At 46.2% G+C, this 17,880-nt stretch overlaps 1 protein-coding gene across 1 annotated transcript in view; it reads left to right on the top strand.

Annotated features, from left to right (window-relative positions):
- The first annotated feature begins 4,083 nt into the window (after positions 1–4,083).
- The window catches only part of GRIA3 (glutamate ionotropic receptor AMPA type subunit 3), a 287,373-nt gene continuing 273,576 nt past the window's right edge, over positions 4,084–17,880 (top strand). The window contains exons 1-2 of the mRNA XM_081221568.1: positions 4,084–4,288; positions 5,467–5,625. Coding sequence (XP_081077694.1) covers positions 4,198–4,288; positions 5,467–5,625 — 250 coding nt within the window. The 5' untranslated portion in view covers positions 4,084–4,197. The remainder of the gene's footprint in view (positions 4,289–5,466; positions 5,626–17,880) is intronic.

The following is a 17,880-nucleotide window of genomic DNA, read 5'->3' as shown; positions in this document are numbered from 1 at the left end:
TCCCTGGTGCCTAGCAGACCCTGTCACATAGCAGGTGGTCAAACGTTTGTTGAAGAAATCAAAGTTTCAAGTCAAACGGTGATAAAGTTATCATCATTCCATTAGGCAAAGGATAAAGTATCTTGGTTTCATTAACTTTAAAGGGTAGAGCAGTTTCCTTCCAATGAATCAGAATGAGTTTCGTCATTATTTTTCTTATTTGCAAAGTATCAAGTTAATAAGTATGGAGCTTAATGTATGATATAGACCCCGTCTCCAAATTCCACTGGCTGATGTTTCTTTTTGCTTACCCAAGTGTCCCATCCCAAGCCTAAAAGAGAAACCTCAAGAGGGAAGTACTATTTTCAATTTTGTGTTGTAAATTTTAAAACTTATTATTACTATTATTATTTTTTGTTGCCTCAACATCCCCACAAACAGGCTGTGAGCACCCTGCCAGGTGACCAGGGGCATCAGTGTGGTAAGGCTGGCCCCTGCCACAAGATCTCATTCTTGCTCCCCCTTGACTGTCACCTAATCTCAATCAAATATACCAATGAAATTCCCTCATGCCTTTTGCTTGTATACTCTATCCTGACCCCCAATAAAGGCACTTGCCCCTGGGTCTCTCTGTCTCTCTCTCATCTTCCCACTTGCTTGGTTGAGCCCCTTCCCTTGGTGCCCTGCCATGTGGTCCCCCTTTGTGGTATACTTGACTGTTTCTCTAGGACATGTGAGTATAATAAGCTTCATTTCCCTATGCCTCTCCTGTGTCCCCTCTTGTGACTGCACCTGACCAACCATCTCATGAAAGAATACAGAACTTCTCAATAAGAATTGCAACAAATTATTTTCTTGCTGCTTAAACTGTATCATTGAGCTCATTTAAAAGTGCAAACCTCGGGTCCTAAGACTAGCAGATACTCCTGACTGGAGCAGGGGTACCACTTAACCACAGAGGAAGAGCTAGATTTGGGGCTTTGTTGGCAACTGCTGGTGGCTACGATGCTGCTAGTACAGTCTCTAGCTCCTCATTGGAAAACCAGAGATGAAGTTCAAATAGCATCTCACTGCTTTCTTGGATGAGGGATCGATTGCAAAAGTATTTGCTTGTATTAAGCAGGCTTTTCCACCAACAGCAATATGCCTAGTCCACCACTGTGTCCCTGCTGGCTCAGAAGGGACTAGTCCAATTCTGCCAACAGCTGCCGCTGACAGTGAAAAGTTGAAAGAGTGGCAGCAGATGAAAGAGAGGAAAAAGGTAGCGGAGAGGGGAGGCTGAAAATGGAAGGGATGGGTTCCCTTTACAGAGATGAATTCAATGGAGAATTTCAAGTGCAGAAACACTGAGATGCCTTTCTTCCTCTCATCTTTCGTTACCGACCCACCCCGTTACTCTTCAAGCCAAATGACTGAAGATGGCCACAAATCTCTTCATCCACTGCTGCTCAGTATTAGCCAAGCATGGATGGGGACCTGGATGTCTTCAGGAGTGAAGTGAGGCGTGCTGAAAACTGCCCACCTCCGTCCAAAATATGTTGTCCATCCACCTGAAATCAAACTGAAATTCCTCACTAGAGTTATTCCTTTGGGTCAAGGCATTGAAGGCTCCTATTAAAAGGCAACTGTGTTATCTAAAAGGAGGAACACATAGTGCCTGGCACAGAGTAGAGGTTCTCTAAATGTGTCATTTTTAATATTAGATTGCCACTGCCTGCCGTTAGAGCCTTAGTAAAGATTTAGCTACCAGATTCTCTCCTGTCTCCTAGGGCCCTTGAGGATCTATGGTGGGAAGACTGATGTGGAACACTGGCAAAGATTGGGTGGCAGAGTCTGAGGTTTGGCGGATGGTGGAGAAAGGGGAGGCTGACAGCATGAGGCACTTTGGGGGAGAAAAGGGCACTTTCAAAAGGTGAGAAAGAGGGAAGAGAGTTTGGAAATGAACATTTATTAATTTTTCCTAGATGCATTTACATCCACTATCTTATTTAATCCGCAACCATTCTATCAGGAAAGAAATATTAGTATTCCCATTTTGCAGGTGAAAATCTGAATAGAGGTTCAGATTAAGAAAGTCGCTCAAGGTCACACAACGCCTGTATATGATGGAATATAGATTCGAACCTGGACCTGTCTCCTAAGCCTATGTTCCTGAACCACGCTATCTCACACTCCACATTTGTCAAGGGGTAGCCAGCCTACTCTCTGCTACCCTTTCCATCCTAATACTCCAAGCACTTGCAAATTTAGGCTTCTGTGACTCCCAGGTTTCTCGCTCACTCTTTGCCATGGACTATCCAAATGGAGACAAAAGATTTCCATGGGTGGTGGGGTAGGAAGAGATTTTACACTATCAGGATGGATAGAAATTTGGGAAGAGCCTAGTATCATTTTTCTGGTTGCCCAAGGGTTTGGAAACTATCTGTTCCAGGCTCCAACATATGTCACGTCAAATCCAAAGTTCTGGGGTAATCAGTGTGCCAGTTGGGGCCCTGGGCCCCTGCTTTGATATCCCCTGCCCCATGTGTGCCATTTTGCTGTAGGCTGGCAGGAAGATCCATTTTCCACGTGGACCAGGAGGAGAAGATATGAAAAAAAAAGAACAGCTGGTGTGGGGAGGGACAAAATCCGTCTCTTCCAGAGTAGCTGGGGTAGGTGTGAAAGACTTGGGGGATAAAGAGTCTTCTTTTTTCTCACCGCTGGAGAAAGGGGCTAGCTAGGGAGAGGTGTCTACAGCCCAAGAGGTTCATCCATGGGATTTTGTGGAGGGTATCACCCCCAACAGAGATCCAGGCTGCACTGCCTACTTCCAAGGTTCTTTCCTCCCCTTAGACAAGAAAGAGAAGTGGGGGGAATTAATGGCCTCTGCGGTCATCAGTCAGGGGCCTAGGCTGCTATGTCCAAAGGCAAGACCAAGGGAGCAAGGCAGCCAGGAACAGTTTCCTCTAACCTTAACTTTCAATCCCCTCCAGTAACCCAACTCATTCCCACACCTCTCTCCTCCTTCGTTGTTGGGACTGACTGTCCTTTTCATTAACCTTTTAGTTAACCCCTCCACGCACGTACTTCTCTACGCCCTCCAAAGCTGTCAGCCCCTCGCTGCCCGACACCGCCCTCTCCCCCTTCCCCCATAAGCCCGGCTCTGCGCTTGGGTCCGGGGAGGTCTCGCCTCCCAGAGCTGCGGGGGTGAGGGCTCCTTTACTCGCTCTCGGATCTCCGCTGTAAAAACTGAGCGGCATGGCCCGGGCATGCGCAGCATCTCCGGGCGCATTGTGATGGGAACTGCTTCTCTGAGTCTCTACAAAGACTCCAGAGTAACCACTCACTGCCCACCCCCACCCCCGAGACCCTCCTTCTTTAAGCCAGACGCACAAACGCACAGACAATGCAGCTTTTCTCTCTTCTTCTCTTTAAAAAGCTGGCTGTAGCTTGAAAGGCTGGCCCACGTGAGGACTAGTGTATTTCTATAGATTCCATCTCCCGTGTTGACAAACGCCAGCGCTGAGGCTTTGCAGTCCGCGGCTGCAGTTTGCAGTGGAGCTAAGCGGTGTGCGGCTTTAATTCCACGTCAGATCAACTTTGATCAATATCCCCCTACCGGCCCAATCGGAAGAGCCCGATTCACCGCCGCTGAGCCTTTTCGCTCTTTCCTTCTTTTTTCCCCCTCTTTAGACCCACCATCTTCTGGGGGAGAAAAGTCTCGGATTTTCTTTTAATTTCTTTCCTTTCTTCTTTCTCTCTCTCTTTTGTTTCTTTGGGGGATTTGTTTGTTTTTCTGTGTTTTGTCTTTTTTGTTTTGTTTTGGGTTTGGGGTTTTGATTCTCTCTCTCTCTCTCTGTCTCTCTCTGTCTTAGAGATAGGGAGGGAGATCGCTTTGGCGAACCGAGCTTGCAGCCAATGAACCCGCCTTCCAGATTGGTGTGAAGACAGAAGTGAGGTGGGGGGCGGGGAGGGGGTGTGAGAGAGCCTGGAAGCGAGCGAGAGAGAGAGAGAGAGAGAGAGAGAGAGAGAGAGAGAGAGGGAGAGAAAGAGAGGAGGTGGTGGAGGAGGAGGACTAGTGTGGGGTGGAAAGGAAGAGTGAGCAGAGCAAGTTGAGGGGAGGGGGTGAAAGAGCCGGCGAATTCTTTTTCTTTTTCTATTATTATTTTGAAGACTCCCGAGTTGCGCCTATGCTCTTGTCAGCTTCGTTCTAGGCGTAGCACGGCCAGGCAGAAGAAAATGGGGCAAAGCGTGCTCCGGGCGGTCTTCTTTTTAGTCCTGGGGCTTTTGGGTCATTCTCACGGAGGATTCCCGAACACCATCAGCATAGGTAAGCGCGAGCCAGCCCGCCGGTCGGGCCGGGCTCTCTTGCACCCGAGACCACTGCCCTGGCGTGACTTCTGCGGCCGCGGGTCCCTGTCCTGCATGGCCTGGGAAGGGACGGGGGACGGGGGACGGGGATCGGGCAAGAATCTCAGGGATCTGAGCCTCAGAGAGCTGGCTGGTCTGGGGAGCATCGGGAACCAGAGAGGTGATCTCCTGGGGCTTGGCGGGGTGGGCTGCCGCGTTTTCCGAGCTGAGCGGAGCAGGGGAGGCATGCCAGAGGCTGGGAGGCTGCAGCCGGGCAAAGAGTCACGGCTTTTCGGCTCGCTGCTCTGGACTTTGCCATGGCGTGCGTGCCGCCGCTGGAAGTTGTCCCAGGGTGATGCCGCCTGTCTGGCTGCGCCAGGGCGCGTAACCCGGTCCGGGGCGCCCTGTCCCGCGTCTCCGGGTGCCGGGAGACCGGCTAGCGCTGGGGGAGGTGGAAGCCCACCCTGGATTCCCCCAGACCCGGGCAGCAACCGAGGTCAGTGGCGGATGGGGTAGGAGGCGGGGGTGAGACTAGGAGCCGAGCCAGCAAGCGGCGAAGTCACGCAGACTACGAATTCATGAATTGCCGCTGTGTCTGTCTGGAGCCCGGCTCCCGGGCGCTGGGAGGGAGTTCTCTCGGCTTCTCCCTGGATTTACTAGTCAAGAAGTTAGAATTATTGCCATTACAGAACCAAGCCCCTGTACTGTCATGGGGGAGCGGGGGACTGTGGGGAACAGGATAGGGCAGCAGGGGGAATGAAATTGTTATTCTTCCCAACCTTTCCCTTTGCGCCAGGAAAAGATGAACCAGCTTGTGGAGATGGGAGGTAGCGGAGGAAGAGGGGAGAGGAAGCTACCGCCTGAGAAAGAACCAAGTCCCACTCTTGGTTCCATCATCCTACCCCAAAGCAGCCTCCTTTTCCCTCTTTCCCCTTTCCCCCTTCTCTCCAGCCTCTCCTCTGACTCTTTAGAGGAAAACTAGGTTTCTCTTGGCCAAAATTTGAGTGCACAAGAGTCTTCAAAGACACACAGGTTGAAAATCAATCATGATCAGGCACCCGGGTACCACTGAGAGGTTATCGCCTATCTGTAGCTCCCCAATTTCTAACCGCTCCTGGGGGGGGACACAAGCCAAATCTTGGTTCCCTTTGCTTGTAGGTGGACTTTTCATGAGAAACACGGTGCAGGAGCACAGCGCCTTCCGCTTTGCTGTGCAGTTATACAACACCAACCAGAACACCACCGAGAAGCCCTTCCATTTGAATTACCACGTAGATCACTTGGATTCTTCCAATAGTTTTTCTGTGACTAATGCTTGTAAGTAGATCTGCTTTTCCTCCTTTTGGGACCTGGGAACCTCATTTGCATTTTGCTTGTGGGACTTGGGGTCTGCGTAAGTGCTGGGGTGGCGATTGCCTTAGTAGACATTTTAGGGGCTCTAGTCAATCCAGGTTTCATGTGACATAAATCAACTCCAGAGGATCCTGCTGAGGGAGGGACTTAAGGCAAGTACACAAAACTCTGTTGTGAATAATGTTTCATGCAAAAGTTTCATTTTCCTCCCTGCTAAACTGGCGCTCCCTCCCCCACAACCCCCTCCCTTTTTTTTTCCTTTGGCTGGGAAAAAAAAAGAGAAAAAATAGCATGGTTGTTCAGGGAAATTTCTTCAGATGAGATTAAAGAAAGAAGCCTCTTGATTGAGTCAATTCAGGATGTGCATTACTTGACTGTTAAAGCTAGCACCTGGCTGTAGGAATGAGCTGCATTTGACAATCGCTTAATATATAGGAGCCAAATATGAGAAATTCTGCAAACAAGTGACCTTGAGGGACAGATCAGGCTCGGTTCCCTGGCCTCTTTCTGTCCTAGAATATCACCTTTCTTACCGAGAGAGCTCTGATAGGAACTGATAAGACTACAAGCTGATTACAAGTGATGAACGCCTGGCAAACTGAGGGGAAGGGAGAAAGTGCTCAGGTGACTCTTTGGAAAGCTACTTCTGTTCTGTCTCCCCTGGTGTTGTTCAAGTCCCCCCCACCCACCATTGTTAAGGACAACACAGTTCTTAACTTAGAGCAAAAGGTGGAAGGCGGAGGCTTGCAGCAGGAAAACCGAATACCAAAAGGGAAGAATTTCATCAGCCCCCAAAGCAGTTTCTGAAACAGCTAGTTGTGCCCTGTGATTTTTCCTGTGGAAAGGGGACATTTCATTTTGAGAAGTAAAGCCACGGGAACCTAGATGACTAACAGCCTGTTGGACACAGGTTTTTCTTGAATGTTTTATGAGAAAGACTGATAATTCTTCATCTGAGCTTATTTCATGAAAAGTTTTCACAACAATGAGGGTGCGGATGGCATAAATATGTTTTGCTTTAATGGCTGGTGTAGTTGGGAATTTTTGATTTTTGATTTTCTTTCAGGGGAGAAATGATGTTTATATTTGGTTGGGTGAAACTTTGTATATGACTTTCTTCAAATTCTTCTGCCTCAAAGGATATGTGATTTCCAAAAACTGTTGAAAGGGTCTCCAAGGGCACAGCTTCCTTGGATTTGAAGACTTGGGTCAAGGGGATGGAGGTGAATTACTGTGCAAGAAATTGTGACAGTTATCAGCTTTAAGAAAATTTTAGCTGAAGGTACAGATCCTTATATGAACATGTTCTGAGGTATTTGACATTCTTTGGCTTTCGACATTGACAAAAATAGGAGCTTATTAACTCCAGCTAGGTGTGAAAGTTACAAAATGTCTGTCTATACTTTGCATCTGATTTTGGTAATCCCAGCCTGTCTCTTCAGCACACTTACAACACACATCTGACTCTTAATCCTGCAGCCCTGAGATCTTGTCAAGAGGCGGAATTCCAAAGGCAGCTTCCTAAATATCAATTAGAACAGATTTAAAACCAAATACATGAAACTACCCAGATTTATTATTATTATTAATGAATAATGTTTATTTCAACTCACTTTAGTGTCTTTCCACTGATGTTGACTGAGATAAGAGTGCTAATTGACTTCTCAGGAATGATTAATTTCCAAGGTTTTTGGTCTTGCTGTTTATGGTCAAATCAGATTGACACTAGCCAGCCCAGGGCCATCAGAACGCTACTCAAGGAGCAATCAGGAAATGATCCTTGCCATGTGAAAAGCTCAGGTTTGAGAACAGGCACTAAGTCATCTGTATTGGTGTTGAGTTGCCTGAATGCCCTACCTCTCAGGGCAATAAAGGGACAACCATGAAAGGAAAAGAAATTGATCATCGCCCCCGCCCGCCACCGCCGTAAGTCCACAACATTTCATCTTACAAGCTTATAAGGCTGGGTTATGGCTGGGGGCTTGAAAGTGTGGCATAAGGGGTGTGGCTTACTGGGCAACAGGAAAGACAAAACAAAAAGGCGACCTTGCCCTTAGTTATGCCAAATACACACATATGCACACACTGGCTCACACGGGAGAGATTTCCAGAAACCAGTGATGTGTACCCAGCTGCCTGTTGCACACTCAGACTTTACAGCTCAGGAGACAGAGGAGGAAAGCTGTCATCTTCTCCAGTCCCCGAAACAGTCCTCTCTGAATGTCACAATCATTGAATGGGGGCCAGATCTGAAAGCTGTCTCCTGGCAGCTGCTGCCTACAATCTTAGTATGAGAAAGATGACTAGTCCAACCACCGTCTGATAGTCTCTGAGTGCAGAAAACAATCATTTCACGGGGCCAGGGAAGCCCTGCAGGTGTATCTCATTTCTTTCCCTGGCCTTGAGAGTTCTTTTTCTCATGGAAGGGAAGATCACATATCACAGATGTCGGCACACAATACTAGTTCAGCGCTGGAGCCTGGCAGGTGACCCCTGGTTCCATTCTTACAATTGATTGCACTATTGCACAGAGAAGAAAAACCCTGGATCCTCTGGCCTGCCCCTCCCTGGAGACCTAGGGAGAATTTGAGAAAACCCCAGGTGAGTCCAAACCTGCTTGCCCACCTCTCCTGTCTGCTTCAATATGGAATAGAATGGCAAAAATTAAAGAAACTTTCCCCTCTTCCCATACAAAACTCCTAGTTTCAGCTTCCCCTAACACTAGAATTGGTCTCTTTCCATGATCTTTCCTGCACCCTCAGTCTTGCGGCAGGCACACACTTTTGAGGACACAGGTATGCAGGTAAACAAATATGCCAAAAATAAACAAACGGTAATGCCTTCTGTATGTGTCCCTGCTCTCTGCTCTCCCTCTGCATCCCCTCCCCCAATGTATTCAGAGAGTTTCCTTGCAATGAATCCCAGGCATCAGTTATTTAAAGACTCTTCTTCACCAGCAACCAATTCTTTTCTGCACAACCCCCAAGAGGTTTGCTTAAGGCAGACTCCGGCTTCAATCCGCATCTTAAGAGGCCAATAAAAGCATCTCTGGCTTTGAAACGTGGTTCATTTGGGATCTCAGCTCAGAGGTGAATTGAAGTTTATCGGAGAGACTCAGCTGATTTGGAGCACATGTTCTTATTTCATAGTGATTAACTGAGTTTGCTGCTTTACTTTTCAATTTGGCTAGGTAGCCCCAGAAAGAAGCATGGTGTGAATAGTATGATTTCAGGATACATGCATTCATACACACTCACACACACACACAGAGGCACCCATACACCCATAATCAGTATTTATGAAAAGAGGTGTTACACACGTTTTAAGTTGTATACACGTCTGTTCTTTAAAAACCAGGTTTGATCATCGTAGGGCTTTGGGGAATGTGGCAACACCAAGGGACTGCTGAGTCCCATTGGTGTGGCTTTGCTCCCCTGGTTCCTCAGGAAATGCCTCCGATTCCCTTGAAGTCCCCTCCTGTGTCTTTCTGCTGTGCACTTGTAGTGCACTCCACACTACATCACCCCAGCCTCTGCAGTGTCAGCTCATTAGCACACAGATCTCATATTCCCTCTCTGCACTGTCATTGCAAAAATTGCTGTTGTACACCTTTACAGCCAACAAATGTGCTTGTGGATTACGCGCTGTTTGCAAGAAGCAAGGAAAAGGCAAATGTAACCTTAAAGGTTATATTCACCACGGAATTGTGCTCTTAACGCATTGGCTTAAGTAAAAATCTGTTGATGGAGGCGTAATAGTGACGGTGGGACTGAGAGTGGGACTTAGGAGTGCAGGCTCTAATGGAGCCCCAGGCAAAATCCCTTTTGCTGGCTAAATGTAACTCATCAGCTGCAAATTTTTATTCCATTCATTTTTTTCAAGCTACTTGAAATATACCTGCTAACTGAGAGCACGCTCCTTTTATAACTGAGCGTGTTTCGCTACCAAGTAAGTGTACCTAGCTGAGACAGGTTTCCCTCTCTTGCTCACAGAGTCACAATTTAAATTATCTAATTATTCTAACTGCCAGGATCCATTTAACTGTTTAAGTCCATTTGGGAAAGAAATGTCTCCCCTGATCCTATTCTCTGCTCTTTGGCGGGTTTTGTTTGTTCTTTTCATGCGATCTTTGGAAGCAAGGTGAAGACCCACAGTATCACGGCTCCTGTCTTCAAACAGATCTTCACACACTAACCAATGTCAATAGCCCCAGCTTCCACCGCCAACTCCCCCATCTTTGTGCCTTTGCCGCTCTCCCTCTCTCTCCTGGCCAGTCTTCCATTAGCTCACTGGCTTAGCTCACTTCTCAGCCCCTCTGGCCAGCTGGCTTAGACTACTGAAGCACGAAGAGGTCGCCAAAGATTTAAGTCACCTTCTCACAAGGTTTATTATGGTTTTTTTTAATCTATTTTTTACGTGGAGAGGAGGGAGGAAGGTGATGCTGTTCATTCGGGCCATAAAAATAGATGGCAATCAGCAGGCTGTAAAAGGTGAGCTTCCAGCAAAGTGTATCACCTCCCCTAGAAGGTGGCTTCCTGGTGATCTACTAAGGGGGGGTGGTGGTGGGGGGCAGCAGGAAGCGTCTGAGGGGAAGGAACAAAGAAAACTACTTGGTTCTCCATCTATGCCTACTGCAAAATGAGCCACAGTTTTTCTTCCTCTCAGCAAATTTAACATTTTTCCTTAAAATGTGACTAGTTTCTCACATCCCCCACTTCTGCCTCTATCCGAGGTCGTTTTCTTAATTCTGCATTTCCCTCCCTACTTGCCAAGACTGAATGAGAATAGTGGGCGCTGGTTGAGGTTTCTATTATATGTTTTTGGCTCCTGGTATATTTTTAAATTTCATTATTATGGGTAGTCAGAGGTGATTGGCTGGTTTCATTTTAACAGATTGAAAAATAAACGAAGCTTCTGAGGCATTGTTATTAGTCTTCCTTTGTGGCTGACAGATTTGTCATTTTTATACAGCTGGCTAAAGGATGAAAAGACAGCATGGATTTTAAGAGAGGGCCAGAATTTTAGAAGGTAGAATTCATACCTTCAGGGGAGGAGGATAAACATGCTAATTCATATGATTTAACTTTTAACTTCTTAGATTGAGACAGGAAATATACTTGAAGGACCTTTCAGAAAACTCTTCACCTTCTCGAAGGTCAGGGAAATTATCTGCATACTTTACCTGGCCCATTAAAAAAAATCAAGTTTTGACTTTGTTCCCTTGGCTTTGATACTTTGGGTCTAATTAGATGACATGTCCACAGGAGGGTGCAATTCAAACCCCAGGTGGGGGGCTCCGGGCACTTTTCAGCAGGAGTGTGGGAGTTGTGCAGACACAGAAGCAAGTCCCTCCCTGCTGGGGAAATGTCTGGGCTCCAGTCAGAGAGTGACAAATAGCCTCAGCCTGTGCGTGGGATGGGGTGAGCCTTGAGCCAGGGCAGCGGTCCCCGGAAGGGGTCGGTACTTGGCAAAACGTTAACATGGACAGAATTTGTCCTCTTCTTGCCTCACCATCATTTTCCCCTCCTGCTCTGCCTGCCCAGCCCAGGCCCTTTTGCTGGTGTCCAACTGGCCTGTGATTCTGGTATCCCACCCACAATAAACTGACCTAGGCACTGTTTCCTGCTCTGGACTTTTCCAGACCTAATGCTCCTTCCCTATCAGAATCTCTCTGTCCTTAGTCCATCCTCTTCAGGGCCTTTACTCTCCTCTGAGGGTGATGGTTTTTTATCTAATATAAGAATCTTGCTGAAAGTGGCTGATAAGGGGTTAATATACCTGACTGGGGAGTGTTCGCTTTAAAACCAGGGACTATGGGAACCGTAATGCCTCAATTGCAAGGAAAGATACTCAAATGCGGGTGTTTCTGGACATGAGGTGCAGAGTGGCTGTTCACTCTACCCAAACCAGAGATCAGCTGCCCCTGGTCAGGGAACACCTCTATAGGTCAAAGTCAAAAGGTCCCTGCATGCGGTAGGTTTGGTGTAAGTACACCCAAGGCATAGGGGAGGTACAGCTTCACCATGTTGAACTTAAAAGTCTTTGTGGTAATTTGGGAGGCAACCAAAGGTCATAGGGATTCGTTTTATTAAAGAAGTAAATATATACAGCTTTTTGTATGTTAATCATGCCTCAATAAAGTGGTTCTTTAAAAAGTGTAAACTTTTTGTATGTACTACCAAAAAACAAACCAAAAAAGAGGCTGCTGTAGAGTCTGAAGGTGCCTATGTGGGCATTGGCAGGGGAGGCACTGGCATGGAAAGGAAGTCGTAAGAGGGGAGAAAGGTGGTGACGAACCTGGGCGTCAGACTGAAAGCTTTCTTTCCCTGGGATGGCACATAGAATGCAGTGATTATGAGGCAGTATCTACCTCTGGAGGGACTTGGAAGCCTAGCCGAGCAGTGTCTCCTCCCCACTCCCTCCATCCCTCCCTCTCCTTTTCTCAAGTGTACACTCTGGCTTCCCTCCCAGTGGCAAGAGGCAGAATACAGTTAAGTCCCCTACATACGAACCTTCAAGTGGCGAACTTTCAAAGATGCGAAAGTATTCTAAACCTATTCTAAACGTATTCTATTCTATAGTACAGTACTATATAGGCGATTATGTTAGTTGAGTACCTAGGCTAACTTTGTTGGACTTACAAACAAATTGGACTTGTGAATGTGCTCTCGGAACGGAACTTGTTGGTATGTAGGGGGCTTACTGTACTGTCTTCTGGATTTCTGTTTGAGCATTGGTCAGAGAAGTAAGTGTTTACAGCCCTCTGTCTGGACTTCCCTTCTCCTCAGTCCCTAACTACCACTGGCTTCTTTAGCACTTGTCCTCAACATGACCATCATTTGTCCTTATTTGGAAGGGGGCATGGGGTTAAGGATAAGGGCGAGGAAAGGAAACACAGCTGGTCATGACCCCTAAACCCTACGGGGGCACAATTCAGCCTAGAACAGCACTTCTTTCATGTGCACACCAGTGGCCTGAGGATCTTGTTAAAATGAAGATTCTGATTCAATAGGACTTCAGCGTCCAAAAATTTGCATTTCTAGCAAGCTCCCAGGTGATGCCAATACTGCTGGTACTCAAACCATTCTTTTCAGGGAGACTGATTACCAAAGAAAAAGTCTCTTCCAGACAAGCTCTTACCCACATGCCTTTCAAAGAAAGCTCTATAAGAGACACATCTGGCTCATTCTGACTCAACGATGTCCTTGTCATACTCCTAACCAGCCTGTGTTCGTTTCAGCCATGTCTGTAGGTGTCTGATGAGAGCATCTACTTAGAGCTGCTTTTCGTAGGGAATTGGAATGGAGACTGGAAGGCAGGCTGAGAGAGGAGGTAGCTCATGAGCCAGGCTGACAGTATCTTGGCTTCTTGCCACACCCCAAAGTGCCCCTTTTAGAAACAACCTGCCCAAGAGAGCTACGGTTGGCATGCAGTTCCAACTGCCTTTCCACTTTGCTTCTCTGGGTCAAGGCATGCCAGAAGGGGGCATGTTGCATCTGCTCCTCAGCTGTCTGACTTCCCTTCAACAGGGTTAGAAACATGCACAACACAACTCGAATTCTGTCTGGTTCCCTAAGAACCTGAAAAATTGACTCCATTTTCCAGGCCAGTGCCAGGCACTCATTGAGAGCTAGAGGGAAGGGAGGGGAAGTGGTGTCACTTTCTAACATATTTGAGCTGAGGACTGCTCCAGGGTAGCCATTGAAAGCTTACCCAGTGTCATTTGAGGACTGCCAAATGGCACCCTATTACCCCAGATATTGCCCCCCAACAGCCTGCCATTAGTCTGAAACTCCACAAATTCATTTGTTTGTGTTACGGCACCTAAGACCTGCGCTAAAATGCAAGCATGCTATCTCTGGAAGGGGATGAGTTCAATCCTTATCAGCCATTACTATTCCGACCAGAATTCTTTGATGAGATTACCACCTGTTACCTTGTAGGATCCTCAGAGGAGGTTCTGCAAGACGGGTAAGTGACCCAGAACAAGGGACCAACCCAAGAGAGTGGGGCGCCAGATGGATGGTGGGCATTCAGGGGGCAGTGGGAGACTCTTGAAGATGAGGAAGAGTCCCTCAAACACACTTCACCTGGTTTGCAACATGTGATCTTCTCCATAGATAAAATCTGGTAGTTTATTTGCTAAGATTTTAGTTGCTTTTAACCGTCCAAGTCACAACTTTCCGATGGTAGTGGGCTTGCTGCCTCTTCCGTGCATGGTTCTTTGTTGCAACAGATGATCTCAGTCTCTGGATTCCCCATAATTACTGTGGAATATTTTCAGAAGTATAATCAGTTTGTGATGGGGGGGTGGTGAGGATTCTTTTTAACCTTTTAAAAGATGTTGCCATAAAAAATAGTCCCCTTTCAGTTATCTGTGATTGACTGATCTACCTTGCCAATTACTCATTGCAATCAGGGCCCTCATCCTTGCTGCTACCCAGAAAGGGATCTGGCTACCAGTAATGGATGAGACAGGAAGAGATGCAGGACCCAGCCCACAGAGGAATCACTGCGTGGATGTGGGTATGGGTTTCTGTATGGATGAACACCTTTGTAAATTTAAGGTAGAAAGGCCACTAACATCCACATTCAGCCAGGACCTGTAATAGATTCTCAAATATTCTTATACCTTATTGCTATTTCCAAGGCTATTTGGTTATTTTAAAACAGTTTTTCTTGAATTAGACCACTTGCAGCAGAATCACCAGAGATGCTTGTTAAACATCTGAATTCCTAGGTTACACTCCAGATATATTAAATCAGAAAATATAAGGATAGGCCTTTTTGACAAGCTCTGTGGGTGATTCTAATGCACACGCGATTTGGGAATCACTAGTTTAATTAGCCCTGGCAGTGCAAACAGAGATAGATGGATTCATACTGAATATTTGTTGAGCACTCACTAAGCACCAGGCATTGTACCAGGCACTTTCACACACGTTACTTCTGTAAGTAAGTGAGGGTGCTAGCAGCCCATGCAAGCATTAGTGAGTTTGGCTCTCAGATTGGAAATTCAAGACTTGAAAGAACTAAGAGATTAACCTCAAGTCACAGTCTCTGAGGTAAACAAAGCAAAAATGTTCTTTGAGATGGTAAGTAGAGACAAGGAAATGATTTTCATTCTGACAATGCTTCTTCCCTTCTTTGCTTGTTAGCTAATGATTGGTCCTTAGCCATGCTACAAACTAGATGTCATGTCAAATGCCAACCCATTTGTTAAAAATAGATGCAATGCAATCAGTTTATATAGCATTCATTGTGCCATCCTTGCTATCAAGAAATTTACAGTAGGGCTGAAATAATAACTACCATTCACTGAACCTATGCCACATGGAAGACACTGCACTAAGCATGGTACATGCCTTATCTCATGGAATAATCACAACATTGCTAGAAAGGAGGTACTCTCATCCCCATTTTATAAAAGAGGAATCAGACGTGGTTCAAAACATATATAAGCAACTAGCTCAAGGTCACACAGCTAGCTAATTAGTGGAGTCAGGGTTCTACCTGAGATCTTCCTGTCTCTAGAGTCTGGACTCAATTTCAACTGGGGCTGAAATCACAGATGATGACAGAGGCCAGGTGGATCACATAAATGTGGAAATTGGGCAGGTATGGAGTGGTGGGGCCTGTGGCAATCTGGAGACCCCAGGTCGCTGCCTGAATACATTCAAATGCAATGTTGTAAACCACTGTGGGACAAACAAAACATCCGCAACAGGACTTGGGGTGGTAGGAGGTGGAAGGTGCAAGTTTCAGACCTCTTCACCACACTGTCCACCTCCCTCTGGCAGCTAAGTTACTGGCTGAGGGAAGCTCTATTAACTGAAAGAAACAAAGAGAAAAATCTCTGCTTAGTAAAAATCCTATTTTGACCTTTTCTTCTTCGTGTTCCATCAAGGTACCTCAATATGGCAGAACTTTCCCTCCTTTGTCCTTTTGGCCTTACATGCATACACTGTATATCCAGTGGCCTTTCACGGTTGAGTGCCAGCTCAACTCTAATCTTCTCCCAGGCAATGCTGAGGCCTGCAGCAAGGTCAGAACGCTGGCACAGAGTCATTAGCAAGTGCTCGGCAGGCCAAAAGAGGTACTTCTGGACGGTGCTATGGGGGAAACGGCTTAGATTCTGGTACATGCAAATCCCAGGACTACAACTGGGAGGCCGCTGGGTCAAGTAAGGCTCTGTCAACATTCACCCAGGGTAGGAGCCCCCCATACACCCCGGGACAGAGGCTCACCAACTTTAGACAGGGGTCCAAAATAGAGATGTATAGTTAGTTGCTTGGAGTTGTAAACTGACCTAAGCCAACTGGTCATTCGCAATCATTAGGTATATTTCATTGGATACCAATAGCCAGTCATTGTTAGAGTGAGGGCTATAGGTCTTCTCCCCATAACCTCACTACCAGGTGTAAAAGTAAACCTCATACAGAATTCTTTTTCTCATTAAAATAATGGCAAGCAGGCATAAAAATAATTGGACAGCCTGTCCTGTAGGCTCAGTCAAGTCCAGCTCCCTTTCCTTTTTTTTTTTTTTTTTTAGATGTTGGAGGTAGGAGTTTATTAATTAATTTATTTATTTTTGCTGTATTGGGTCTTCGTTTCTGTGCGAGGGCTTTCTCTAGTTGTGGCAAGTGGGGGCCACTCTTCATCACTGTGTGCGGGCCTCTCACTATCGCGGCCTCTCTTGCTGCGGAGCACAGGCTCCAGACGCGCAGGCTCAGTAGCTGTGGCTCACGGGCGTAGTTGCTCCGCGGCATGTGGGATCCTCCCAGACCAGAGCTCGAACCTGTGTCCCCTGCATTAGCAGGCAGATTCTCAACCACTGCGCCACCAGGGAAGCCCTCCCTTTCCTTTTAGGTGCGCCAACAACACCTTGCACAAAGGTTCACTTGAGGCAGACAAAATAATACCCTAGTGGCAGGATGCAGCTAACCAAGAATCCTCATTAGTGGCTGCCCACAGGACTATTTACAAATTAAGCCTAGGGTACCATTCCAAGGGATAACACTACAGAGCTTGTTAGACCCTTATATCTTCTTTCTGCTAGTTTGGGAACACCTCTACCATATGTCTAGCCAACCCACATATGTTAAACACTACTGATTTCACCAATGAGAAATTTAATGTTAATTAACAAAGTCTCTGGTGTCCATTGAAGATAAAGATATGTTAAGTGCTTGTAGAACCACTTCTTGATTAGAATTATTAAATGCCAGATAACCACTCCTGCACTTTGTATTTCCCAATAAGGGTAACTGAGACCACCCCAAGGGTGTTGATTCAGACCAAATAACCCACATATATACCACACAAATTATGTTGAATTCTTGTAAAATCATTTACAGAAAATATAACATTTGAGATACCATGTTTCTTAGGGCCTTGGGAAGCAGTTAAAATTGCAGAGGGGTATGGGGTAGAGTGGAATGAGCAATGGAGCAAGAATTAGGAGATCTGGGTTCCAGTCTCAACTATGCCACACACTGCCTGGATGACCTTGGACAAGCCACTCCGTTCTCTGGTTCTAGTTTTTATCATTTCTAAAATGAGGAGATTCATCTGGATGACCTCTGAGGAGGCTGCCATTTTTCACATCCCATCATTCACTCTTGTCCAAATCCTACCACCTCCGTTTCTAGTAACAGTCTCACTTCATTGCTTACTGAGGAAAGACCATCCAAAATGAAGCCCCTCAGGTCCTTCTACTACATCTAGAACCTTCTCATCATATTCATCTATTCTCTGCCTTTATAAGACTGTGCTGAAACTATTGAATCCTTGAAACCAATGGACAGTACCTCCACCCAGTTGTGGCTTATTCTTGCTTGCATCCTAGCTCTTCCACTTACTAGATGTGGAACCTTGGGGCAAGTTACTTAACTTGATTGTGCCTGATTTCCCAATTATAAAGTGGGGATAATAATAATCCTCACCTCATAGGGTTATTGAGAGTTTTAAATGAGATAGTTCGCAAATCCACATAAAGTACTTAGAGTAATGCCTGGCACATATTGGAATATTATTATTATCAACATAATCATTAGTTTAAAATCCTTTGAGCTTTCTGTCCTAAAAACAGAAACGTAGTTTCATTTGAAAAGTAAAATCTCTTGTCACTCTACAGACCAGATTTCCTTCCTGAGTAGCTGCCCTCTGAGGCTTTTGACAGTTCTCAGCTCTGCCCCAAACCCAAGATTATTTTCTTCT

This window comes from Mesoplodon bidens (assembly GCF_964165515.1).
Source record: "Mesoplodon bidens genome assembly, chromosome: X".
Lineage (NCBI taxonomy): Eukaryota > Metazoa > Chordata > Mammalia > Artiodactyla > Ziphiidae > Mesoplodon > Mesoplodon bidens.
The sequence above is the reverse complement of the archived record's forward strand: the minus strand, read 5'-3'. Positions and strand labels throughout refer to the sequence as shown.